We start from the raw sequence: 22,869 nt of genomic DNA, 5'->3' as shown, positions 1-22,869 counted from the left end.
GACGCAAGAAGGAAAGCCAGAGGATCTTGGTCCGGTGTGCGGGCGGAATCGGGAGCTGGGTTGCCGCAGACCGATCTTGGATGGAGGAAAGAAGGCAGAAGGCGAACGCTGCCGGAGCGTGGAGTTCTGCGGTTAGACAAGCAGACCGCGTGCAGACGCTGGCCGAAGGCGCGAGGACTTGTCTCGTGGTCCAGCGACCTGGTGTCGCGATTCAGTTCGCGTGAGGCGGACTGGCTCGTGCGATCTTGCCAGCAAGAGAGAACGGGCAGAACTTCTTGCGTTTCTTGCGGATCGAGAGGCCTTTCTTGCGTGTGTCATTCGCACAAGAGCAGTGGCTTGGAAGGAGAACGTTTGGAGGATCTTGAGCCTTCCTACCCGGATAGAACGGCTGGACGCTGGATTTGATCAAGATTATGCAGAAGGTGATGCCATGGTGATGTCATGGTGACATCGGCAGTTGTCTAGCAAGCTGAGAAGGCGACGTGAATTCAAGGATTTCTTGCAGCAAGATGGCGTTGATGCAAGCTTGCTGGCACGGATAGAGGTGGAGTCCGGGGGGGACACTGGGGTAGTGTCGGTTGCTCTTGGAGAGCAGGGTTGAAAGTGCGGGGCGCTTGGAGATGCGTGGTCGTGCGATGCTGGACATTTAGGCCATTTAAGGCAAACTCACACACACAACACATACACATAGACTCGAACACTGAACCTCTTAATTGGAAGCCTAAGCTCTCAACCAATAGGCCAAGGAGAGTTGTGTAGACGTTCAATTAGACTATAAGTTTATGCAAAACATAGCTTCGATGATCTTGAATTTAATTCTTAAAATTTCTCATTCAAATATTACCTTGATATTCATCTTGCTCAAGTGAATTTTTTAGAAATATATCAAGTGATAGTTTGATTGAACACAAGAAGAATATCAATATTATATTTTAGAAAAATTTACAAAATATAAATAGCACATAATCGTTATATTCTTAGATAATTATATAAATAAATATAAAAAGAACTCTTAAGTAAATCCACCCACATATTAATATAAATTATCTTAGTTGAACAATCATCTGTCCTTTTTTTTTCACCCACAATATCATAATTCAAAAAAAAAAACTTATAACTTTTCATAAATAATATAATATAAAAAAATAATGTCAGAATAATCTGACTAAAATTAATATAAACTATTTTAAGTATATTGATGAGCCCACAAGCACTACTTCCTAGGCACCGCTATGGCCCTCAGCGGCCGCTCCATGACTACAGTGAACAAAAACTTGCTTCCAAAATTAAGCTTCTTCTCCGCCGGATTCCGCCACTCAAACTCCTGAACCATCCTCGCCAGCAGAAGCGTTATATGCATCATCCCCATCCCCATTCCCGGACAAACTCTCCTCCCCGCCCCAAAAGGTATCATCTTTATCTCCTTCACCCCTGTCATATCCGCATTCTCCCCTCCCGTCAAGAACCTCTCCGGCTTGAACTCCCCGGCGTCCTTCCACAGCCTCGGATCCTGCGCTATCGCTGGAAGATATATCTCCAAATTAGCATCTTTCGGCACATCGTAACCCCCCAACTTCCCATCCTCCACCGCCGCGTGCGTTAACGTGAAATACGCCGGCGGGTGTTTCCTCAACAGTTCCTTCACAAACGCCTGAAGGTAAACCATTCCTTCCGTATCATTCTCGTTTATTACCCGCGCATATTTCCCAACCACCGCAGCTATCTCTTCGTATATTCTTGATTGAATCGATGGCTTATCGATCAGCTCCGCGATTCCCCACTCGATCGCAGTGGCGGTGGTGTCAGTTCCCCCGTTCAGAAACTCCGAGCAGAGAGTCACCAGCTCGGCGTCGGTGGGCGGGGCGGAGTTTCTGACCTGGAGATCGAGCAACGAATCGAGATATGAGAAGTTTGTGGCGTCGGGATGGGCCGCAGGGTTTTCAAGAATCCCGCGGCGTTTGTTGATTAAGGGGACAATGGCGTCGATCTGCTCTTTTCGGACTTTGATTGCTTCCGCGCGCTTCTTGGCGAAGAACGGTTTGATCAAAGGTAAGAAGTCGTCCATTTGAGGACTAGCGGTGATGAGGACTTTTTTCATGAGAATGTCGATCTTATTAATTTCGTTATCGTGGAGATCGAGGCCGAAGCACATCGATATCAGAATGTGGAAGACAGCGAAGCGCGTGTTGCGGAGGACCGAAATTTCGCTGTTGGAAGAGGATTCAGCGCGGATGTGATCGATGAATCGGTTTATAGCGGTTTGGCGGAGGGAATCGAAGGTTTTGAGGCGGGTGGGACTGAGAATGTTGGAGACCATGTTGCGGCGTAAGATGCGCCAATCGGGGCCGTAGAAAGCGGAATTGACGGTGAATTTGTTGCAGCTGAAGATGCTGCGGATGGGGGTTTCGGCCGGGCGTGAGGCGAAAAGTTGACTTTTTTGGATCAGAGCTTCGTGGGCGAGTTCGGGGTTGGTGATGAAGATGTGAGTTTGGGAGCCGAACCGGAGAGTGAAGATAGGGCCGTAGAGGGGAATGAGGTCGGGGATGTAGTGAATGAGTTGTTTGCGGGAGAGGGCGAGCTGGAGGAGGTTGCCGAGGAGGGGGAAGCAGGGGGGGCCGGGAGGGAGGTTTGAGGATTTGGAAGGGCGGAAGAATAGGAAGCGGAAGAGAAAGAGCAGGGTGAGGAAGGAGATGGAGAGGATGGTGGTGATGGTGAGAAAGACGAGCGAAATGGCCATGGGAGAGATGGAGGGGCGGTGAGAAGTGGGAGAGTGGTGGTGGTGGTGATGGTGGCGGTGGTGATGATGGTTTTATAGGTGGTGACGGAGCGAGGAGGTGTATGTGATTAGTTGGTGGAATTTAAATGTCGGGCCGGCTGAGAATTAAATTTGAAGGTTGAAATTTATAAAGGTTTTTGATTTGTCAAACTCTACGATGTGTTTTGTTATTTCTAAGGAATTGCAGGATGTAGTTGTGTTCTGTATGGGTTTGTTCTTTGGATTACTTTGGTTGGAAGGATTGGAATTCTTTATTAGCTAAAGAATATTGACTTTTAAGAGACCGTTGGATGACTGGTTTTATACTTATAGATAGAACATGAAAAGGTTATAGTCGCTCGAGTGACAGATAATGTTAGAGAGTCTCCTTAGAGAGGTTTTTGAACATAGATGGTTGAGCACTCTAATGGTAGATAAGATTAATAAATCCTTGCCTATCTATGCTAAACTACCTCTATTATTAACGACTTCACCCTTACACCGCAAATGAACTTGAATCATGTTTTACACATGTATCTTCTTTGGCTCTTGCCGCATTCAGAGGACAGATTATTACGTGCGGAGTTCAGACACAGAGAACCGTTCGGTTTTGTGATTGTGAATAGTAAAAGCACAAGGATGAACAGTGAACGGTAACTACGCTTTTACTATTAACAGTGACAAAATTGAACGATTCTCTATGTACGAATTCCGCACATATAATCTATCCATTCAAAGTGCTTAACTTTACTTCAACACCACATTCAAATTATGTCTCCCATCATGTACTATCTTTCCCTTTACCTAGGAAGAAAAAAATTACTAATGGTAATCTCTCTCTCTCTCTCTCTCTTGAGACATTGATATTAAATTGAGCTATCCTTTCTCCATCGAAACAGATGGACAATTTCTTGCCGACGTTGAAATTTCATGCTTGTTTTTCATAAGCTGTCACAAGTCCACTTCAACGTCTTGAATGCAAACATCTGTAAGGGTTTGCCAATAATTGCAGAGCAACCTCCATAAACAAGTCTGACGAGTTGACTGAATGGCAGAGGCCAAGTTTTTCTTCCTTGTGAATTAAATCCTGCTTAGATCTGAAAGCTTAGTTCATTATAAGTCCTGTATGCCCAATCAATATGGTATTAGTTTTGTGCTCTTTCAAAACTGTGAAGTCGATGGAGCCTATGAGCCGAACCCAAAAGCTTCGAGTTGCAAGCCCCAAGAGAAATCACGAAGAACCAGACTAAGCGCTTGCATGCTCGAAATGTGATGCTTCACCTTTGAAGCGTCCTTTAATGCTCACTATCAACAATATGGAAAGAGGCTTGCTTTCAAAGCCCACTATTTATACTTTCCAGCTTTGATATATCATCAAAAAATTATGTTGATGGGGCACAAATCTCGAAGCAAAATCAAGATTGAAAACTTCAAAAATTAAATTGGAGATCATCTAAACTCCGATTTCAGCAAATTTATAGTCGAACTGAACATCTCGGAAATACAAACCCAGCGACACCAAATTCGACTCAATCCGAGCCCAAATGAGTCCAAATCAAAGACCCGAAGCGCATTTGGAAGGTTCAATCCATAATTTGGATTACCAAACGGTTTCCAAACATGACATGCTTATAGTTGAATCGAGCGGCTCGGCGAGAAGAATCCAATGAGCCCATGATCGTCAAATTATGATATCATTGAGACATTCAAATGTCCAGTAAACAGTTTACGATCAAGTGATTCAACATCGGTCGTTCATTCAAGCCACTACAAATTTACCCTTGATCTTCCTCCTATTTATTAGTTATGTCACTCTCAGAAAATTATAAATAGACCTTCCATTCTTCATTGAAGGAGAGAGGAAAGGGAGGAGGAAGAAGGAAGCAAGAAAGTAAGAATATAAGGAAAAAAAAGGAAGAGAAGCAAGAGACTCCTCCTTGACCACCGTCAGACTTCCACCAGGCAGCCAACTGACACCTGAGTTCTTCCCGATAGCCAACTAACGCCGGAATTAAGCAAGGAAGCAAGAAGAAAAGAAAGAGACTCCTCCTCAACCACCTCCCAGACACTAATCGACATTGATCTTCCGCCCGTCACCAGATTTCTACTAGACGTGTGATTTCCGCACATCGATTGATTGGTGGATCTGTTGAAGGCAAACTCTACTTGAGCTAGAATGAGATTCCATTGGTGAATATTCTTCCCAACAAAGCATCGCAGCCGATTTCTTAACCTTCTATTTACCGTTTCAGTTTGATTGTCTTTTCAGAAGTGTGCGGCTGATGAAAAATTGAAGTTTTGTCCCTATTTTTTCCCATAATATTCTCCAAAAATAACTGAGGAATTTGACAATGCAATCAAACGTTATCATCCAAGGGATGTCGCGTAGTCGAACAATTTCTTAGAAGTAAAGATTAGCTACATTGGTGACGTCAAGTGTCTTGTTGCAAGGCACAAAGTGAGCCATTTTTTAGAACCCATCAACCGCAACCATTCTAGAATCCTTATGTCACTGTGTGTGAGTCAGTCCAATTACAAAATCAATGCTATCAACGATCCATGGGGCTTTTGGGACTAGTAACAGAGTGTAAAGCTCCCAATTTGCAAACTCTACATTGCTGAACAAATCTGGCAACATATCTAGCTAGAAAGGGCAAATATAAGTGTTCTTCTATTAAAATAAGAGTTTTATCTCTTCCGAAATGTCCAGCCAATTCACTTGTATGATACACATTTAAAATAACTAGGCGTATAGAGCCCTGGGAAACACAAACGATTTCCCAAAAATACATGTCCTTGTTCTATATGATGAAGCTGGGAGGGACCCATTTGGCATTGTTTCCATATAATTTTAAAGTCTCCTACTTAGAATTTTCATCTTTAAGCAACATTTTTAATCTTACAAAAAAATTGTAATAATAAAGAAGAATGATGTTTATTTGCATAATTTACAATCTTATTATTTTAGCATTAACTTCACGAATCACTTCTGCTATAATAGAGAGAGCATTTTCTATGTTGAGAATTATCAAACATTAATTATATTATAAGATAAGGGGTTATTAGCTTCATGATAGTCTATTATCTTATTATGTTGAAAGGAAGTATTTTATTTGATTCTTAATGTTGTAATGCAACGTTAAAAAAATACTAAATATATTTGCAAATATTATCAATATTACTCGATTAATCGTTCATAATGAAATATAAGTTAATTAAAATTTATACATTTTTTTAAAAATATTAATTTATTTACATGATAAATAAATTAAAGATATGTGTATGAATAGATAATCCATTCGCTTAAGTCACCTCTTTTTCTTTTTTCTAGTGCCAAAACTTCATTCTCCAAATGGCATGATAGAATAGTCCATCAATCAATCTCAATTCTCAAATATTTAGTTTCCTAGTTCAATCTAAGAGAAATTATTCTGTGCGGATACCGGATCATTCGGAGGCAAATCAAAGCCTGCCACATCACTTGTTACATAGCCTTGATATACATCAAATAGGTGACGAGACACACTATGATTTGTGTCTGAACAACATTCGTATCTGCACAGAATAATTTCACTCAATCTAGACGTATTGTTTGTCTTTTTTTTTTTTTCTTTTTTTGGCAAATGTATATGGTACTATCCACTTAAGTAAAAATCTAATGTTTATCATGTCTTCATTAGCTTTATAAAATTGAGCCAAAAAAAATACTTTGATTGTAAAATCATTACATTATAATCTAACAACGGCTATGAATATGAAGCTCTACACATACTCCCAACCATCAAATACATCTCTCATCTCATTAACCCGCCACATATCTCAACATAATAGATACTCTAAAAGAAGCTATCAATATGTTATCAAAATTAGCCTCTTTTGTCTTGGTAGCTTGATAATTAGGGATAAATCTCCACATAAAAATTTTGAGCCTATTAATTCTATTTTATTACTATTTTCTTATTGCTTTTGAAAAAAAAAATTTACTAAAAATTTACTTTTTTATAACAACTTTCAAAAAAATTATGTTCCCCACAATAACTTTATATTCATCTTTATAAAAAAAATGCAATCATCCCAAGCAAATCCTATGACTACATTGATGCTACTTATTTAAATGTAAATCCTTTTTTTAACATATATAAAACTCGTTGCTATTGATTTAAGATTTTATTCAGTAACAAATACAACATAATACACTCACATGGCTCATATACCGTCTAAAGTAAAAGTGTAGAGATTTCACATATATGTCGGGGGTCCAAGGAGGCAGCGCCCCTGACGGGGTTCGACCTAACAATAACTTGGCATGGTTCGACCGAACAAATTTTGGTTGTAAGAATATTTTTGGATTCTCTTTACTATTTCTCTTTATATTTGATTCATTGTTCCCTAACAATAACGCATCTACACAATAAACCAGATTCATGTAATTAATATATCTTGACAAAGCGGGAAACAATACCGAGCTCAACTTGAACTTGGCAATGCAAATATTGGCAGGGAAAACTTTAAAGTTCAAAAGGTTTCAAAGTAAATTGATTTAGTGTAAAGAGAATGGAGAGTACCAGTGATTCAATGGTTGCTATCATAGCCTAGAACTCCTCATCATTTCCAGGTGATCTTGTCACGGGAATAGACCATCTACCCAGGTGTGCAGTATAGTTCAAACATCGTAAGACACCTTTTCCCTCAGGCCCATCAGGAAAATCAATGACGCTGATGCTGCCAGTATCGAGATGGAAAGAACCCGTCCATTCTGGGGTTAATTTGAGACAATGTGCTATGAGTGCAATATGAGCAGCAGGGTGTGCAACGACCACAACATTTCTTTCTGATTCTGGTTCTGATTCTGAATCATTTGATAATTGCTGTAGAAGGGAAAGCCAGGCTTTCCTTGACTGAGACCATAGTTCTACCATGCTGGTATCATCGAGGTCATCAAACCATCCCACTCGAATAGGGTTTGATTTCCTTGAAATCTGAGGCAAGGTAGAACAATGTTAGAAAAATTACAAAACCATAAACAACAGCAATAGGTGATAGACATGTGGAGATATAAAAATAATTTGTAGTTTCCTATCATAAATGAACAGACAACTAAATCTAAAATCAAGATATACCGATAGAGATAGCCAGTGCAAACCCATAGAAAGAGACAATTGAGACATATACATAGATGTTTGAGATCATTGAAGCAATTGATCATATTGAGCATAACTAATCCAAAGGACAAAGAAACAAAAGTTGTGAGAAGGGTAAGTTAGGAGAGTAAAGAGCTCTGTGAAGCAAAGAATCCAAGAGAATAATCTAAATGTTAAATCGTAAGGGCTGCCATCAACTAAAATTTCACACCGTATAAAAAATGAAGCAAATCATAGATAAATTTGGTGATAAAGAATTCTTCATTTAGCTTCTACTAATAATCAAATAAGCAGTGAAGGGGCCCAATTGAACTTGTCCTAATTTAATCTTAATGTGCTATAATAGTCCTGGATCTGCATATTATTTTGTTGAACAGAAAAAAAATCTTAGAATAGAGAATATAGACGTGAAAGATAGTACTTCTTTGGAAGTATGTTGAGCCAAAAAAACTACATTTTTTGGCAGACTCTTAAAATGACCACAGGTAATAGGAGGATCAAAACTATTCATATCAACCAAGTCAACTATGACAGTTTTATCAAAGGAGAAGCATCAAAATGGAGTATATCATGACAACAAAAAAGGAAGTGAAACGTCCCTTGACCATATGAAATAATTGGTACCATTGAATTTGATGTTGGCATCGATGGGGTATTTTGACTCATTGGAATATGGGTGAAATTCTTGACATTATGAAAAAGAGATTGAATCCATGAGGTAACTCAAATCATAGAAATTGGATGAGCCATAAAGTGGTCTCGCCCTAGTGTATTATGGCAATAGCACACGAGTAGGAAGCCATTAGAAGGGTAGCCGATGTTGTGTGGCAAAGGGCTACAAGATCATGCAAGCAGACGATGAGGAGAACTAGAGAGGTCACGAGCAATGAGCAAGCGAAGCAAGTGTGGTGGATCAGAGTGAGCATTACGGACCAAAGGGGGCATGGACTCAGGCAAAAGCACTATCAACAGAAGCAGGCTTACGGGATCGGGATCAAGCTCAAAAAAGGGAGAAAGAGAGCAATAACTAATAAGACTAATTAGGCTCTGCAATATTGTTAAAAAAAATTAGTGTGTATTATTCATAAAATATCCCCTGTATTTTATAATAGAAGATCTAATACAATATTTACTATACACTTAAATAACCAACAACACTCTCCAAATATAGATAACTTAATTGATATAATTCTATGCTAATATTAGGACTTTAAGAAATCCTAGCATGCATGCTAGGATCAATTATCTTAGTAATAAAATTATCTTAGATATAAAACATGGTATACTAGTAATCATGTTTACAAAATTTTAAAACTATTATATCTTTTTACAAATATACCAAATTACAAGAAGAGTTATCCAAATTTCTAATAATAAATGACATGTTAGCTATCACAAGGACAGTTGGCTAGATGATATTGATTTAAATATAGGTTTATTTAAAAGTATAGCATTCATCAACAAAAATAATAATGCTAAACATAGTTCAATAAAATATAAGCTCAACTTATCCCATGAATGGAAACGCTTAAATTCACCTAAAGAAGGCTAGATTAAAGTTACGCTTGTTCACCCCTTTTGACCATCTCCTCATTAAACAAGTAATATATCAATTAGTTGCTAAACACAAATTTAAGTTGACATCAGAAAAATCATATCATCCTTATTTATTATCAGTACATAATTTATTATATAGTGCATATATTATTAGAGGTTAAATTGTCAAATTGCTTATTGAAAATTTAAATAAATAACTAGTCATGAAACTATAAATTCAATCACTAACAAGTTAAATAACACCATAATTAGGGATTTATTAAATATTCAATTGTGCTACTAATTCATTATTCAGGATTAGTTCTAAAAAATGATCACGTGATAAATGTTCCAAGCACTTCATGCATAAGGATCAGTCTAAATTTTATGATAAATGCCCTGAATATTAAGCACGCATTAGCCTTTTTACCCCCCCAGAGATGATGGATTACGTGATTATGTTTAGCTATTAAAATTAACTAAGATCGAGTCTTAAGCCTCTAGCCTTCTTTCTTAATTTAAGTTAGATGAACTAATTCCACTTGAGAACAAAATAGACGTTAAGGTTTCCATGCAAAAGTCAGCTTAATTCAACCTTCTTGTCCGGAAGAAGAAATTTTTTTTTTTATGGTTCCATTTGGCACACTAATGAACATGAAAAGGAAGCAAATTACCATTGAATTTCTAATTAGAAAAAGAATAACAGATGACTACAAACATGGAAAATAGTTTACCTTAAGTGCCCGCTGAAGAATAGGTTCAACTTCAAGTTCTAGCATTTTTTTCGTCTCTACATAACGAGGAACACAGTCAGCACCCAAGCAATCTGCTGCTTCTTGAACCTACGATCACAACTGCCGGAGTTGAATTAAATAAAAGAGTTTGGAATATATATAGATTAAATTCACATAAAAGCAATCCACCGGAACATCTTTTTATAAATGTAAGAGACATATTCACCTCACATATGGCAGTAGCAGTGTCGGCAGAAGCAATCCTTGGACTGCATATTAGACAACTCATCTTCAAGTCTAAAAGTAGCTCTGCAATTTTTTGAGACTGCAGTTTCAATTAGGATAACTAGGTATGGGTGGATAAATGAAAACTAAGTGCAAATAACTTCATCAGTTCTAGACATAAAAAATACCTGTATAACCCCAAGCATATTTAAGGGCTCAAACCCGATATCTGAAAATGCAGCCTAGATATAAGAGGCAAAAGTAAACTTGTAAAACATTTTAAAATAAGTGTTAGTATACCACATCTCTGAGCATGAAAATGAAGAAGGTTGTAGAGTCCATCTACAGACTGATCCTACTTCATAAATACCATAAGGCAACGATTCAGAGCATAAGAAACGGACATGTATCTTCCTAGTTCAATAAAATTTGACATCTAAAACTACGCAATATTATACATTAAAATGGCCTTGTTACTTTATATCAACATAGATCGCACACTTTCTCATGTTTTATGTTAAACTACCTGATTTATCACTACGCACACCAGCTCTGCCAGACATTGTCACGTTAAATTGGTGGAAATTGTTCATTAATAACAACTTTGATATGACTCGTTCCTTCACTTGATAAGCATGCACTCCAATACTTATGAAATGGGTGATGTGCCTCGGATGTAAAATCAAAAAACAAACAAACAGAAAACTACAGGAATACCAAAATAATGGCTGATTTTATATTAATACTTCAACAAGAAAAACAAGATACAGTTGATCAATAATTTGAGAGGTAAATCGGGTCTCCCAAACAACCTAAACGCCGCTAGGAAGCCTCCAAGAAAAGAACTACAGCAGAAAAAATCCGAAATATGCATAACTCTAACCCTATGGTAAATCAACTACTTAAAACATACAATAAACAACAAATACAAAAGAAGCCCTCCCCTAATTTCCTCTAAAATCAGCCCCAAATATGCTCTATTTCCTTACTTATTTCCCTCTCCTATTTGAATTCAATTTGAAATTATTTCTTAATTAATCTCCTCCTAGCCGACCCCCCCCCCCGGCATTAATTCCCAGGGCTCCACCCCAATGGGGGAGAACTAGGCTTTTGCGTGGAGTAAACAATGGTCGTTCCCTTCTATTGGACCGGCTGGACCAGTCTAACAATGGGCCCAAACAAATTTAAAAAAAAAAAATTCTGCAACAAATAAGAAAAAAAATATAAAGAACTGCATCGATAAGTACCAATCACTCTAGTAAAAACTAAAATTGCTTCAAATTTTTTAAAAAGGAACCCAGCCAACAGCATAAAAAAATATTAGTTTGGTTGATGGCATACTATTATAGGACTGTCTTAAGCAGCTTATCATACTTCATTACTCTGTGTGGCCCCATGGCATACTAAAATAATCTGCGCGTTAGTTTTCCTTCCACCAGAACTTTCATGAGAAACCGGAGAATTTGGCGTCTGCAATAAAAGGAAAATACATTAAATCTTAGAGCAATATCACGACAATTAAAAAAATTAAAGAGTTTAATGTGAAATAAATAGGAGCCTAAAATTATCAGAATCCCTAGGCATGTCTAGGCATGCTCAATGTGATATGTTTATCCAAAATCAAAAAAGCTAGGTGCCACCACAACGCAATATTGTTATTTGCCACCTGAGGCACTATGCATCATCCTAGATGCTAAAACAAACGAAGCCAAATGCTAAAAATTTTGCTATATTACTTATAACCTTATTTTAATTATAAGAAGTATTTTTATGAGTGAAAAAGTATAATTATCAAATCAAGCCACGGTGCGAAAAATAATTTCCAAGCAATTCCAAAGTCAAGAATCACGCTAAATCAACCATCTTAAACAATAAAAATTAAACTAAAGTTTGTTAGTAGTTTATGTAGCCTAAGATAATCTAATATACTAATATTATATAATCCATCTTCATCATCATCTATGCAAGCTTCTACGTCACTGGATTTATAACCCTTCGATTTTACATCTATTTTCTAAGACTAATCATCTTCATCCTCAAGGTTTACTAAACTGGAACTAGAAGCTTCTCTACATCCTTGTTTCCAGAGGGCATTTGTTTCTCCAACTTTTGATTTCCTTTTCACAATAGCCCATGCCAAAACCATCAGCAACGTACTACCTTTAACTTTTTAATTATTGACACTTGTATCTCTAGCCAAGGCAAAGTGCTGCCTCAATAGCTGGCGCTTAAAGCAATGAAGTAGCATCATAGTAATGGTGCCCTTTAGGAGGCACATGATGGCCCTGCCTTGACCAGGCGCCTGAGCAAATACCACAGTCACTCTAAAAACACTGGATGGGCACCAAAACTATGAGCACCACATGAAATGCAAATTTGTGGTCTCCATTAGAATTGCAACAAAGAGTTATATTGAGAATGCTATGTCCCATTTAATAGAACTTAAACATTAGAATAGTGTCAACAATTTTGTGAGTCTATATAAATTTGTCATGGCTAGACAGAATGCAAAAAGTAGTATTTTTTACCACCAAAGGGTTAAGGGGCCTATGATCTTAGTTCCTTGAATGAAGACCAAGGATGGTGTACAATAATACCCTTCAAGTTTACCTCTATTCTTAGAATATTTTACAAGCATCAAAATATTTCAAATCTCAAACTCTAAGCTCCTTGCATAAAGACCAAGGATGGTGTACAATAAAAATATACTTAATCTAGTCCATTTCATTATTGATTAGGGTCATCAAAGATCACAATTATTTTTGTTATTTGTTTTTAATTTATTTATGATCTAGCAGACAATAAAATCATGTTTAATATGTTTATAATCTTCTCATCATGAATCATAAATTGAAAAAAAAAAAATAAACTAATTACAAAGATCAATCATAATTAGCTGAACGAGGGTGGCAAAAAGTGTAGAAAGGTGGAGGGACTAGGGTTATGGCAAAGGCAACGAGAGTCAAGAGTCAGTTGGGAGTCAAATCAATAGTCAAGAAAAAAATTTAAAAAAATGCTTTAAAAACATAAAACACACCAAATTTATTTTTTATATTTGTTTAAAACAAAATATTTTGTTTTGAAAAAACAAAAATAAGTAAATAAACATACTTTCTTACAATTTTGATTGATTTTTTAAAATAAAAATACAAAGTGATGCCAAACAAGCCCTTCGTCAATTCAACCAGCTCTTAAACAATAAAAATAAATATACAAACAAGTTAGCAATTTAGCATAATCAATATTCTAACAACATAAGAGAGGCTCTTATATGATAAGAATACAAAAGGAATAGTCAAAAGCCCCAGTGGGATAAAGTTTAAGTCATAAACGAAAGAATGGTATGCAGGGATAGCAAAACAGTTTCTAATATTTGAACCAGCACAAAAGATCCTAGAAACTATTTCCTATCAATCAGAAGACGATTAAAGATTCCATGATCTATTTCCCATCAATCAAAAGACTAGAGTCTTAGGATTTCATTTTAATATATTCTCATACAAAAAATGCAAAAAAGGATCCATAAGTGGATGTAAGAATATAATGAAAAAATTTCATAGTACAAACCCTTAAACTATAATAAACAACATATGTTTTGGTGCCTAAACCTGATTTAAACGATTAAGACTTATACGTGGAGAGCCACCTCCAATTCTAGGGACGAAGTCCAACACGCTCAGGCCGCAGTTGCTTTGTAGGAGAATCCTGAAGTATTTTGTTCCTAAACCTGAACAGACATGTAGACAAAAAATTAGATCTATCCTGTATCATAATAAGCTTGCAATAGATATTGTCAAAAAGATTTACCAATCGCAGTGGCAACAAGAGCTTGATTGACAGCATTGTGTGCAACTACTAACACAGACCTTCCTTCATGAGCCAAAATTTTGCTCCAGCAGCTCTCAGCTCGGTCCCAGAGTTCTCTAACAGGATAATGTCCATCAATTTGAAAGTTTTCAGCATCTTTCTGCCATTGACGATATGCACTACCAAACTTCTCCTTCCCCTCATGTTTTAGAAGGCCCTAATAAGGACAGATTGGGGAAAAGGAATATGTGCAACTTGTGAAAAAAAAAATTATAGGAAAAACACAGTTCCTTACTAATATTATCACAAACTTGAAAAGAATATAGATCAATCTCCCTAAGGTCTGGTTCTGTTATCACGTTGTCCTTGCGAGAATCCCATATAACCTCAGCTGTTCTCTTGGATCGAATCAAGGGACTGAAAAGCAAAATAAAAAGAACATTGCATTATAAGCAATAAAGAACATATAATGCAAGGCAATAAATCAAGCAACACATTGGTGCACTTTCATGCCTTACTGAAATAGATTTTCTTTTTTATTACTTCCACCATCTAATGAAGCAAGGAAAGTCAATAACAAAGTGAAACACTGTATGAAACCAAATTAAATGAGGAGAACCATGCAAGCAGCAAACATTAAAGAAGCAAATTAGGAGCAAGTAATCATCTAAGTGGCGCGTGCACATGGCAGCTAAAGCCAGTAAGAGCATGTGCCATCTCAGTAGATAGTTGCATGGTAAATTGGTGATATCTAATTTTAGAGTGAAATCTTGAAGAAGCAGTTCATCTAATTTTTTAGTAGAAAGCTACATTTAAATTATAAATATATTGTACTAAATATATATTTCTTAAGACACCGATGCGGCTATAAAGAGAATTCTTAAGAAATTTGGATTTGCCAAACAATGTTGCTTTGGAATTAATCAATCAAGGTATGCAGTAGAACCTCAATTTCTCTGTTAATTCTTATCCTTTTACTTCCAAAGCCGTAGGAATACCCTGATGCAAGGATATGTCAGCAGTTGAAGTTCCACACATTATAAAATTTATGTGCAAATAAGACAGAGGTGTTCAAAAAATTAGGAGATCCCTTCCATATCAAGAAGAATAGATCTTGCTAGAAAGAGAAAAATTTATATCGACTTTATTTATTACAAAACCATATCTTGTTAGCAAGATGGGGACATTTTGACGGCTTATTTACTATTTAGCTTGCTTTCATATAAGAAACATCATGTTTATATAAGGATGCTGGTATATTTCACAAACTTGAAATGCTATATTAACGATTGAAATTTCCTTCTATGGATAAGAAGTATTTTTCCTCTTCCAAGAGTAACGCTTGAGGAAATCACTGGAAACACAATTAATTAAGTTCAATATCTTCTTTCCTAATTATTTTTTATCTATCTGCTCTCCAAAGGAATCCCTCCAACTTATCCCAACATAAAATTTGGCATTATAGCAATCATACTTTTGATTAAGGCTAGTAATTATATATGCAAAAAATGCTTAGCGTATGGTAGCAAGAGTTTGATAAAGGGATGGAAAATTAATCGCCTTCAACTAAAAGAGAATGATGAGGGAAATGATGACGAACCGGATCAAAATCTTATGAATTCATCATCCATAATTGTCTTGGTCTCTGATATACTTATTCAGTGAATTTAGTCAATCCAATTTGACAGAATGATCTTTGTTAGCAACCATGAGTTTCTTCATCCTAAGGAGCCTAATTTAAATCGATCTTAGCTAACAGAGATTTTTATGTAATATCAACAACAATCTATATGATTTATTACTAAAGGATTTTTACCCATTACAAAATTTGCAGGCTCTGACCATGACAAGAATTTAATGGTGTCTTTTGACGACAAAATCATCCTATCAGAGAGTCTCGTTCATAACCATTTACATGTGGAATAATTTGATGGTAAAACTACCAACTATTCCTACTAGTGAGAAAATATTTGAGAATGAATTATAGTTATACACTCAATAATACATTGGTCATTTATGAGTTGAGGTTATTCTCAAATTTATCACCCTTTACAAGTGGATAGATTTTGCATTAAGTTAAAAAAAAGGGTAAACTTCAAATACTTTTAGATTTTGACAAATATATAATTTTTAACTTCATCAGAGTTTAAGCATCGAATGATTAATTTTGAAATTTTGGGGGCATTTTGAGAGTAAGGGACCCCTCCAATTGATATTTAATGTCAATACGGCTATCATCATTGTATTTGAATTATTTTTTTTTGTTATTTGAACCTTATTAACTCTACCTGCTTCGCATAGGATCGAATTTAAAAATTAACTTTGCGAGTTGTCATATGAGCTGTAAACTTGAGAATTTGCATTTTGATAATAAATTTTCTTCCTACAAGACATTGCTGATCTAACACATGCAAAATCAAATATCTTTGTTTATGTCACCAGCGCATGGTCATTTGCAAGAATAGAACATAGTTCATTGTTTGAAATTTATGTTTTTTAAGATGAATAAAGTTTAAATTCATTTCTTATTTTTAACCCGCACAGTATTCTCGAACCTCAAAATCAGAAGTTTGATGTGTTTGGTTAAAGCACGTGTGATTTTTATTTTTTTAAAAGGGCTTTCCAGCTGTAGCAACGGACTTCATAGAGCAGTTACACAATTTCAAAACTTGGGAGCTTTATTTCGACTTATTCTTAGCCCACACGGCATCCTCATACTATATTTGAACATTTAGCATATTTGTCAAAACACGTGTGAGAAATTTTAACCGCACCATTTTAATGTGTTGAGAGTACTTTTTTTTTAATACATTCGCACTTTATACATAATCACTCTCCTATGCATGTACACGATCACTCAACATTTTTTATGCACTCATGCTTAACATACTTGCATATTTTTTAATGTGATTTTGTCTTTTTAATACATCTATACAATGCACATGCACGTCTTTCAATATATTTGCATGGTGCACTCACATATTTTTAATGAACTCACATAATTTTATGTGCACCTATGTGATTTGCTTGCACACTTTTCAATGCATTTACACTGCAATTGCACACCTCGATGCATTTATGTAACTTTCAATGTGCATGCACGACACACATATTTTTGTGCATTTGCACTATATTTACTCGCTTTTCAATATACTTGTGCTCTTTTTAAAACGCGTATACGATGTATTTGCACACTTTCGATGCATTTGCATTGTACAGTTGCATACTTTTTAATATATTGATATTGTGTGATTCAGAGTTAGAATTCTTGAAGTAATTGCACGTTTATAAAAAAATGGCTCACTTCTCAAGGCAGTGACATGTTTCATAAGATGATTGCAAGCTTATCAATGAGACTACAAACTTCTTAAGATAGCATCTCACTTGTCAATTTGATTGTACCTTTCTCAAGGTGATTGAATGCTTCTCGAGGTTACTTAGCATTTTACCACCAGATAACCTATAGTAATGTTTATTGCTATTGGTCCAGGTCATTATAACAACATAAGCATCCAATATTAATTATACCAACAACAACAGCAACAACATCAATCTTTTATCCCGCTACGTGGGATAAGAAAAATGAATCATTTTCTCCATTGTATCCTGTTAAGAGTCAAATTCTCATTTAAATCTAATAAAAAAATGTCATTTATAATACTTTCTAAACAATCCTCTTTAGGCATATCTATACATTAAGGCCAAATCCAATATATCCCCAAGAGCATAAACATTAATACCTCGTGAAGCAAACATCAAAGAGATCACCAAGAAGCATCTGACGAGAAGTCTCCGCCTGCGACTCCCCCTTTGCTGTAAGTACAGAATGATCGGAACTCCCTTGAATCCTCCCCTCCTCGTTCCAGGTGCTCTGCCCATGCCTCACCAAAACCACTCTCTTCGCCGCCCTAATTTCAGGGAATTGCGGCGAGCAGCGTAACCCCGGCCTCAGATCAAAGTCTGATGGAGGCTTCTCTACTTCCCACACGCTCGAACAAAAAACTGGAAGCACCCTCCGGTTCCTCCGCCGGAAGTGAGGCGATTGGCCGGGAAGCGGCGACACCACTGAGAGCATTTTGGATGAATTTCCCTGTTATTCCTGTGAGAAAATTTTGCATTTTAAAGAATCGGGGGCCTGCTGCAATATTTTACACCCGATCGTATGGCTTCCAGTAGACGACGCGAGGCCAAGCGGATAGGAAGAGACCAAAGAGTGCAGACAATTTCTCTGGATAGAAATTAATCAAATTATTCTGTGCGAGTCTAGAATTAGATCTACATCCGGTCCAATTAAATACACTAAATTTGAAAAAATTTGGTACTCAAATTAGATTTCGTTTTTAATTTGTATCTTATCTGCCTAATCGACAAGGCCCAGGGTTTCTAACTTTTATTTGGTCCGGTGAACGTACGCTCCTCTACGTTCGGCCACCAATGTTTTAGCGCCACGTAGCATGAAGAAAAGTCGCCGACCCGACCCGCTATTTTTCGGGTTCTCGCACGTGCATTTTTTTAAATCCTTGACGAGCCGAACAATATCTCATCACCTTTTGGATATATTTCAAATACCTAGCAATACTGAGTTGTACCTAGTTTTTTCTAGCAATACCGATCAAATACCTAGCAATACCGAGCAAATCCCACTCGGTATTGCTCGGTATAACTCGGTATTGGGTCTTCACGTGATGGTATTCCTCGTTATTGTTTGGTATTGTTCGGTATTTGCTCGGTATTTCTCATTTTTTGACGTGATTTGACCTCTGACCGGATGTTCCTCTACGTCCGATCGGAGGACATAATAATTGTTCCTTCAAATTTAAATTCTAAGATTGTCATTTCTTTTTTAAATGAAAATAACTGTAAATGCTCCACAATATATAGGATTTTTGCTCAATAAATTTTTATATTTATTTAGAAAGAAAAAACGAGTAAGAGATAATATAAAGAATCACTTGGAGGATGAGGCTCGTTCTCTGAGCAGATGATATGACTACATAACACAATTTAAAATACAATGTGCAAATCCCAAGAAAGAGAAAGAATTGAAGTTGAAAGAGGTGCGATCTAAAAGAATAATAATTTTTTTCTTTATAGTTAGAGAATATTTGAGGGGTCCAAGGGTCCAGTGTCGGAACAAAATTTGGTTGTAAGGAAGAGTTTGGAGTTCCACTTGTTTTTTATTAAATTCATTGTAAACAGAGCGGTATTTCTCATTTTTGCAAAGAAATACCTAGCAAATACCGAGCAAACTCGAGAAAATCGCAAACATAGCATTCCCGGGTTCCGCTCCGGGTCAAGTCGTCGGGCCGCGCGGTAAAGAGTAAGAGCACGTGGCGACATGTTATTGGCGGCCGAACGTAGCTCTACGTCCAGTCAGAGGACGTAATAATTGTTCCATGGTTTCAACATGCCCTTCAAATTTAAATTCTAAGATTGTCGTTTCTTTTTTAAATGAAAATAATTGTGAATGCTCCACAATATATAGGATTTTTTCTCAACAAATTTTTATATTTATTTAGAAAGAAAAAACGAGTAAGAGATAATATAAAGAATGACTTGGTGGATGAGGTTCATTCTTTGAGCAGATGATATGACTACTTAACACAAAATTTCCTCTGCTTTGTAGAGCGGGTTTTTTTCTTAGAGTTTCCTCTCCTTGCTCTACCGCCGTGCTTTCGTCTTCTTCCTCCCCTCCGGCCTGGCCGGAGGTTCTCCTCCTCATGGAGTCTGCTTTGCATGGCTCTAATTTTCCCCCTCTGTCCACTTCTTCCCCTGTTTCCAAGATTCCTTCTTCCTTGAAGGACTGGTGTAACATTTTTTCCCCTGCCCAAACCTCTCCTACGTCCAAAAGCTTCAGTTTTTCTCATCATCCGCTTGAGCCTGAAGTTATTCCTTTCTCTTCTGAGAAACTTGTCTCTGGCAGTAAGGATTGGAGCCTCTGCCTTGTTGGTTACTCCATAGGTCGGAGACCTTTCTATGAGGCACTTTTGGGTGCTATCAACAAAACCTGGTCTTTAAAAGGTTCACTCAAGCTTCATTCCTTGAGTGATGGTTTTTTTTCTACTCCGGTTCTCATGTGCTGAAGATTTTGATATGGCTTGGTCTAAAGGAGTGTGGTTTCTGCTTGGCAAGCCTTTTGTACTCAAAAAATGGCACCCCAAATTCAAGCCAAAAAGAGAAGATTTTGCTGAAGTTCCTATCTGGATCAAGATTCACGATTTTCCTTTGGCTTGTTGGAACTCGGAGGGGATCTCGAGGATTGCTAGCAAGGTTGGTATTCCTGTTGCTGCAGATCAACTCACGACGCAAAAAACTCGACTTACATACGCCCGCATTTGCGTTTTGGTGGACATAAGGCCTCCTATCCTGAAGTCATTAAAGTTTCCCTAGATGGCAATATTTCTGAACTTAGGGTGCAATACGAATGGAGGCCATCTCCTTGTGAACATTGTCAATCTTTGGTTCACGATTCATCTTCCTGTCCCAAAAATCCAAATGCAGTCACCACGGAGCCTTATACTTCTAGGCCTTTTGTCAGAGGCAGAAGTTTCAGCAAAAAACCTTCTAACAGGAACATTTCTCATTCCAGACCCCCAAAACCGGATTCCGCTGCAATTAATCTTAAGGAAAAAGAGGTGGTTAATGCGGGTATTACTATTCCTTTACACTCGAATAGTATTGGTCAACCTGTTCACTATCAACGCCATTCTCCACCGCCATCTGATAAACCTCCCACCTCTCTGCCATCCTCTTCTAATCAGGGAGAACCTCATATCATCAAAACATCTGTTGGGAATGTGTCTGGTGATGTCAATGCTTCCATTCCTAATTTTAATGTTGTCGCGGAAGAGTTATCTTCTTCCTCTTCTTCACTTATGGCTTCTTCTCTTAAGCCTGCTACTAGTATTAATTACCCTAACAAATTCGATATTCTTACGGATTTGGACTCCCTCAGTAAAGAGGATACTAATCTTGATATACAGGACAAGGATATAAAATTGCCAGGAAAGGGAAAAAAACAGGCTATCCCCGAATTTTCTAAGAAATCTGCTAAGGGAAAGCAGAGTAAAAAATCCCAATCTCATCAAAATTCTTGATGTCCATTCCACATTTCGGAGTGTGGAATGTCAGGGGTTTTAATCGTCCTGACAAAGTTTTTTGCTGTAAGCGTTTAATTCAGTCTTTTAAGCTTGATATGCTCTGTATTTTGGAAAACCGCATCCACCTTTCCTCCCTTTCAGATCAGTTTTTTGATTCTTCTCATCGGCTTTTTCCTAATGAAGACAGTGTTCACAATTTTGATTTATCTCCTTCTGGGAGAATTTGGATTAAGTGGAATTCTAGCAAGCTCTGTTTCATTCCAAATTCCATCACTCCTCAACTCATTAATGGCATGGTTAAGATTGGTAATCTTACTTCTTTTCAGTTATCTATTGTATATGCTGCCAATACAGCTAGTGATAGGCATGATCTCTGGGCTTCTATCTCTGCTGTGGCACCCTCTACTGAGATCCCGTGGGCAGTCATTGGTGATTTTAACTGTTGCCGATATGCTTCTGACAAAATGGGAGGCTTGCCGCTTCATCACTCTCACTTAGTTGATATTAACAATATAATTTTTTCTAATCATTTGGTTGATCTTAATGCGGTGGGGAGTCATTATTCTTGGTACAATCAGCAAACTGTGAATCCTATTTTTATTAAACTTGACAGAGCCCTTGTCAATGAGACTTGGATTAAGTGCTTTCCAGCTTCCTACAGCTCTTTCCAATCTCCTGCCTGTTCAGATCACTCTCCTATAATTCTTCATCCAGGGATTAATTTTAAATCTAATCAACGTTTTCAGTTTAGGAACTTCTGGACAAAAAATGACACTTATTGGAGCTTACTGTTGAATACCTGTTCCCAACCGATATCTGGGAACCCTCTATCTCATTTTTGCTCGATTCTCAAAAAGCTAAAAGGTGATCTTAAGCATCAAGTTTGGGCTAATTCCAATTCTCTTTCTGTGGAGTTGGATAGTTTATACAGGCAACAAGAACTCTTACTCGGCTCTGTGCACCATGAGCCCTTACGTTTTGACTTGTTGGAAAACCTGAAGAAGGTTAATCTTAGCATTGCTGAAACCTCTGCCTCTCTTGCTAGCTGGGCAATCCAAAGAGCTAAGGTTAATTGGCTTCAACATGGTGAAGAGGACTTGGAATTTTTATATGCAAAGATCAGATGTAAACAAGGGAAGTCTAAATCCTTAACTAATCTTTTCTCTTGCAATCCTACTCTTTCTAGAGATGATGTTATTAACTCTATTGTACAATACTTTCAAAGTCTTTTTAATCCTTCTCCTATCGCCTCGGGGAAGTTTTTTCTGCCTGTTGGAGATGCCCTCCCTGGTTATCTTGCAAATTTGCTTATTTCTCCTTTTCAGGAGGGGGAAATAAAGATGGATGTGATGAAAGGTTCTTCCAAATCAGCTTCCGGTCATGATGGCTTTAATTATCACTTCTACAAATCTGGTTGGCACATTATTGGTCCCCTTATATGCAAAGCGATCAATGCTTTCTTTTCTAAAGGGTATCTTCCTAGTGGTATTAAAGCCACTGCTCTTGTTATTATTCCTAAATCTAGCAATGCCACCACTATCTCAGACTATAGGCCTATCTCCCTTTGCAAT

The 22,869-nt window shown here is 37.2% G+C and overlaps 2 protein-coding genes across 2 annotated transcripts; both read right to left on the bottom strand.

Annotated features, from left to right (window-relative positions):
* Window positions 1–896: 896 nt before the first annotated feature.
* LOC110105808 (cytochrome P450 77A1) lies at window positions 897–3,188 on the bottom strand. Its single transcript, XM_020835452.2, has one exon. It carries the CDS (start codon window positions 2,735–2,737, stop codon window positions 1,214–1,216), a length of 1,524 nt encoding a protein of 507 aa, XP_020691111.1. The 5' UTR covers window positions 2,738–3,188; the 3' UTR covers window positions 897–1,213.
* Window positions 3,189–7,079: 3,891 nt separating this feature from the next.
* LOC110105820 (2-carboxy-D-arabinitol-1-phosphatase) lies at window positions 7,080–18,433 on the bottom strand. The gene is made up of 9 exons (XM_020835465.2): window positions 17,939–18,433; window positions 14,510–14,615; window positions 14,199–14,415; window positions 14,000–14,118; window positions 11,766–11,861; window positions 10,580–10,633; window positions 10,393–10,491; window positions 10,167–10,274; window positions 7,080–7,734 (listed from the first exon to the last, which is right to left on the bottom strand). Exons 1-9 carry the CDS (start codon window positions 18,271–18,273, stop codon window positions 7,348–7,350), a joined length of 1,521 nt encoding a protein of 506 aa, XP_020691124.1. The 5' UTR covers window positions 18,274–18,433; the 3' UTR covers window positions 7,080–7,347.
* Window positions 18,434–22,869: the final 4,436 nt, after the last annotated feature.

The sequence above is a fragment of the Dendrobium catenatum genome, unplaced genomic scaffold (genome assembly GCF_001605985.2).
Source record: "Dendrobium catenatum unplaced genomic scaffold, ASM160598v2 fragScaff_scaffold_390, whole genome shotgun sequence".
Classification (NCBI taxonomy): Eukaryota; Viridiplantae; Streptophyta; class Magnoliopsida; order Asparagales; family Orchidaceae; genus Dendrobium; species Dendrobium catenatum.
This window is presented reverse-complemented; position numbering and strand designations above follow the sequence as displayed.

Coding starts and splice junctions, on each gene's coding strand:
- LOC110105808 (XM_020835452.2), bottom strand. CDS start 2,737: ATGGCCATTTCGCTCGTCTTTCTCACCATCACCACCATCCTCTCCATC.
- LOC110105820 (XM_020835465.2), bottom strand. CDS start 18,273: ATGCTCTCAGTGGTGTCGCCGCTTCCCGGCCAATCGCCTCACTTCCGG. Junction 14,416..14,509: donor TTGATCTATATTCTTTTCAA/GTTTGTGATAAT, acceptor TGTCCTTATTAG/GGCCTTCTAAAACATGAGGG. Junction 10,275..10,392: donor CTGCTACTGCCATATGTGAG/GTGAATATGTCT, acceptor TTGTGATCGTAG/GTTCAAGAAGCAGCAGATTG.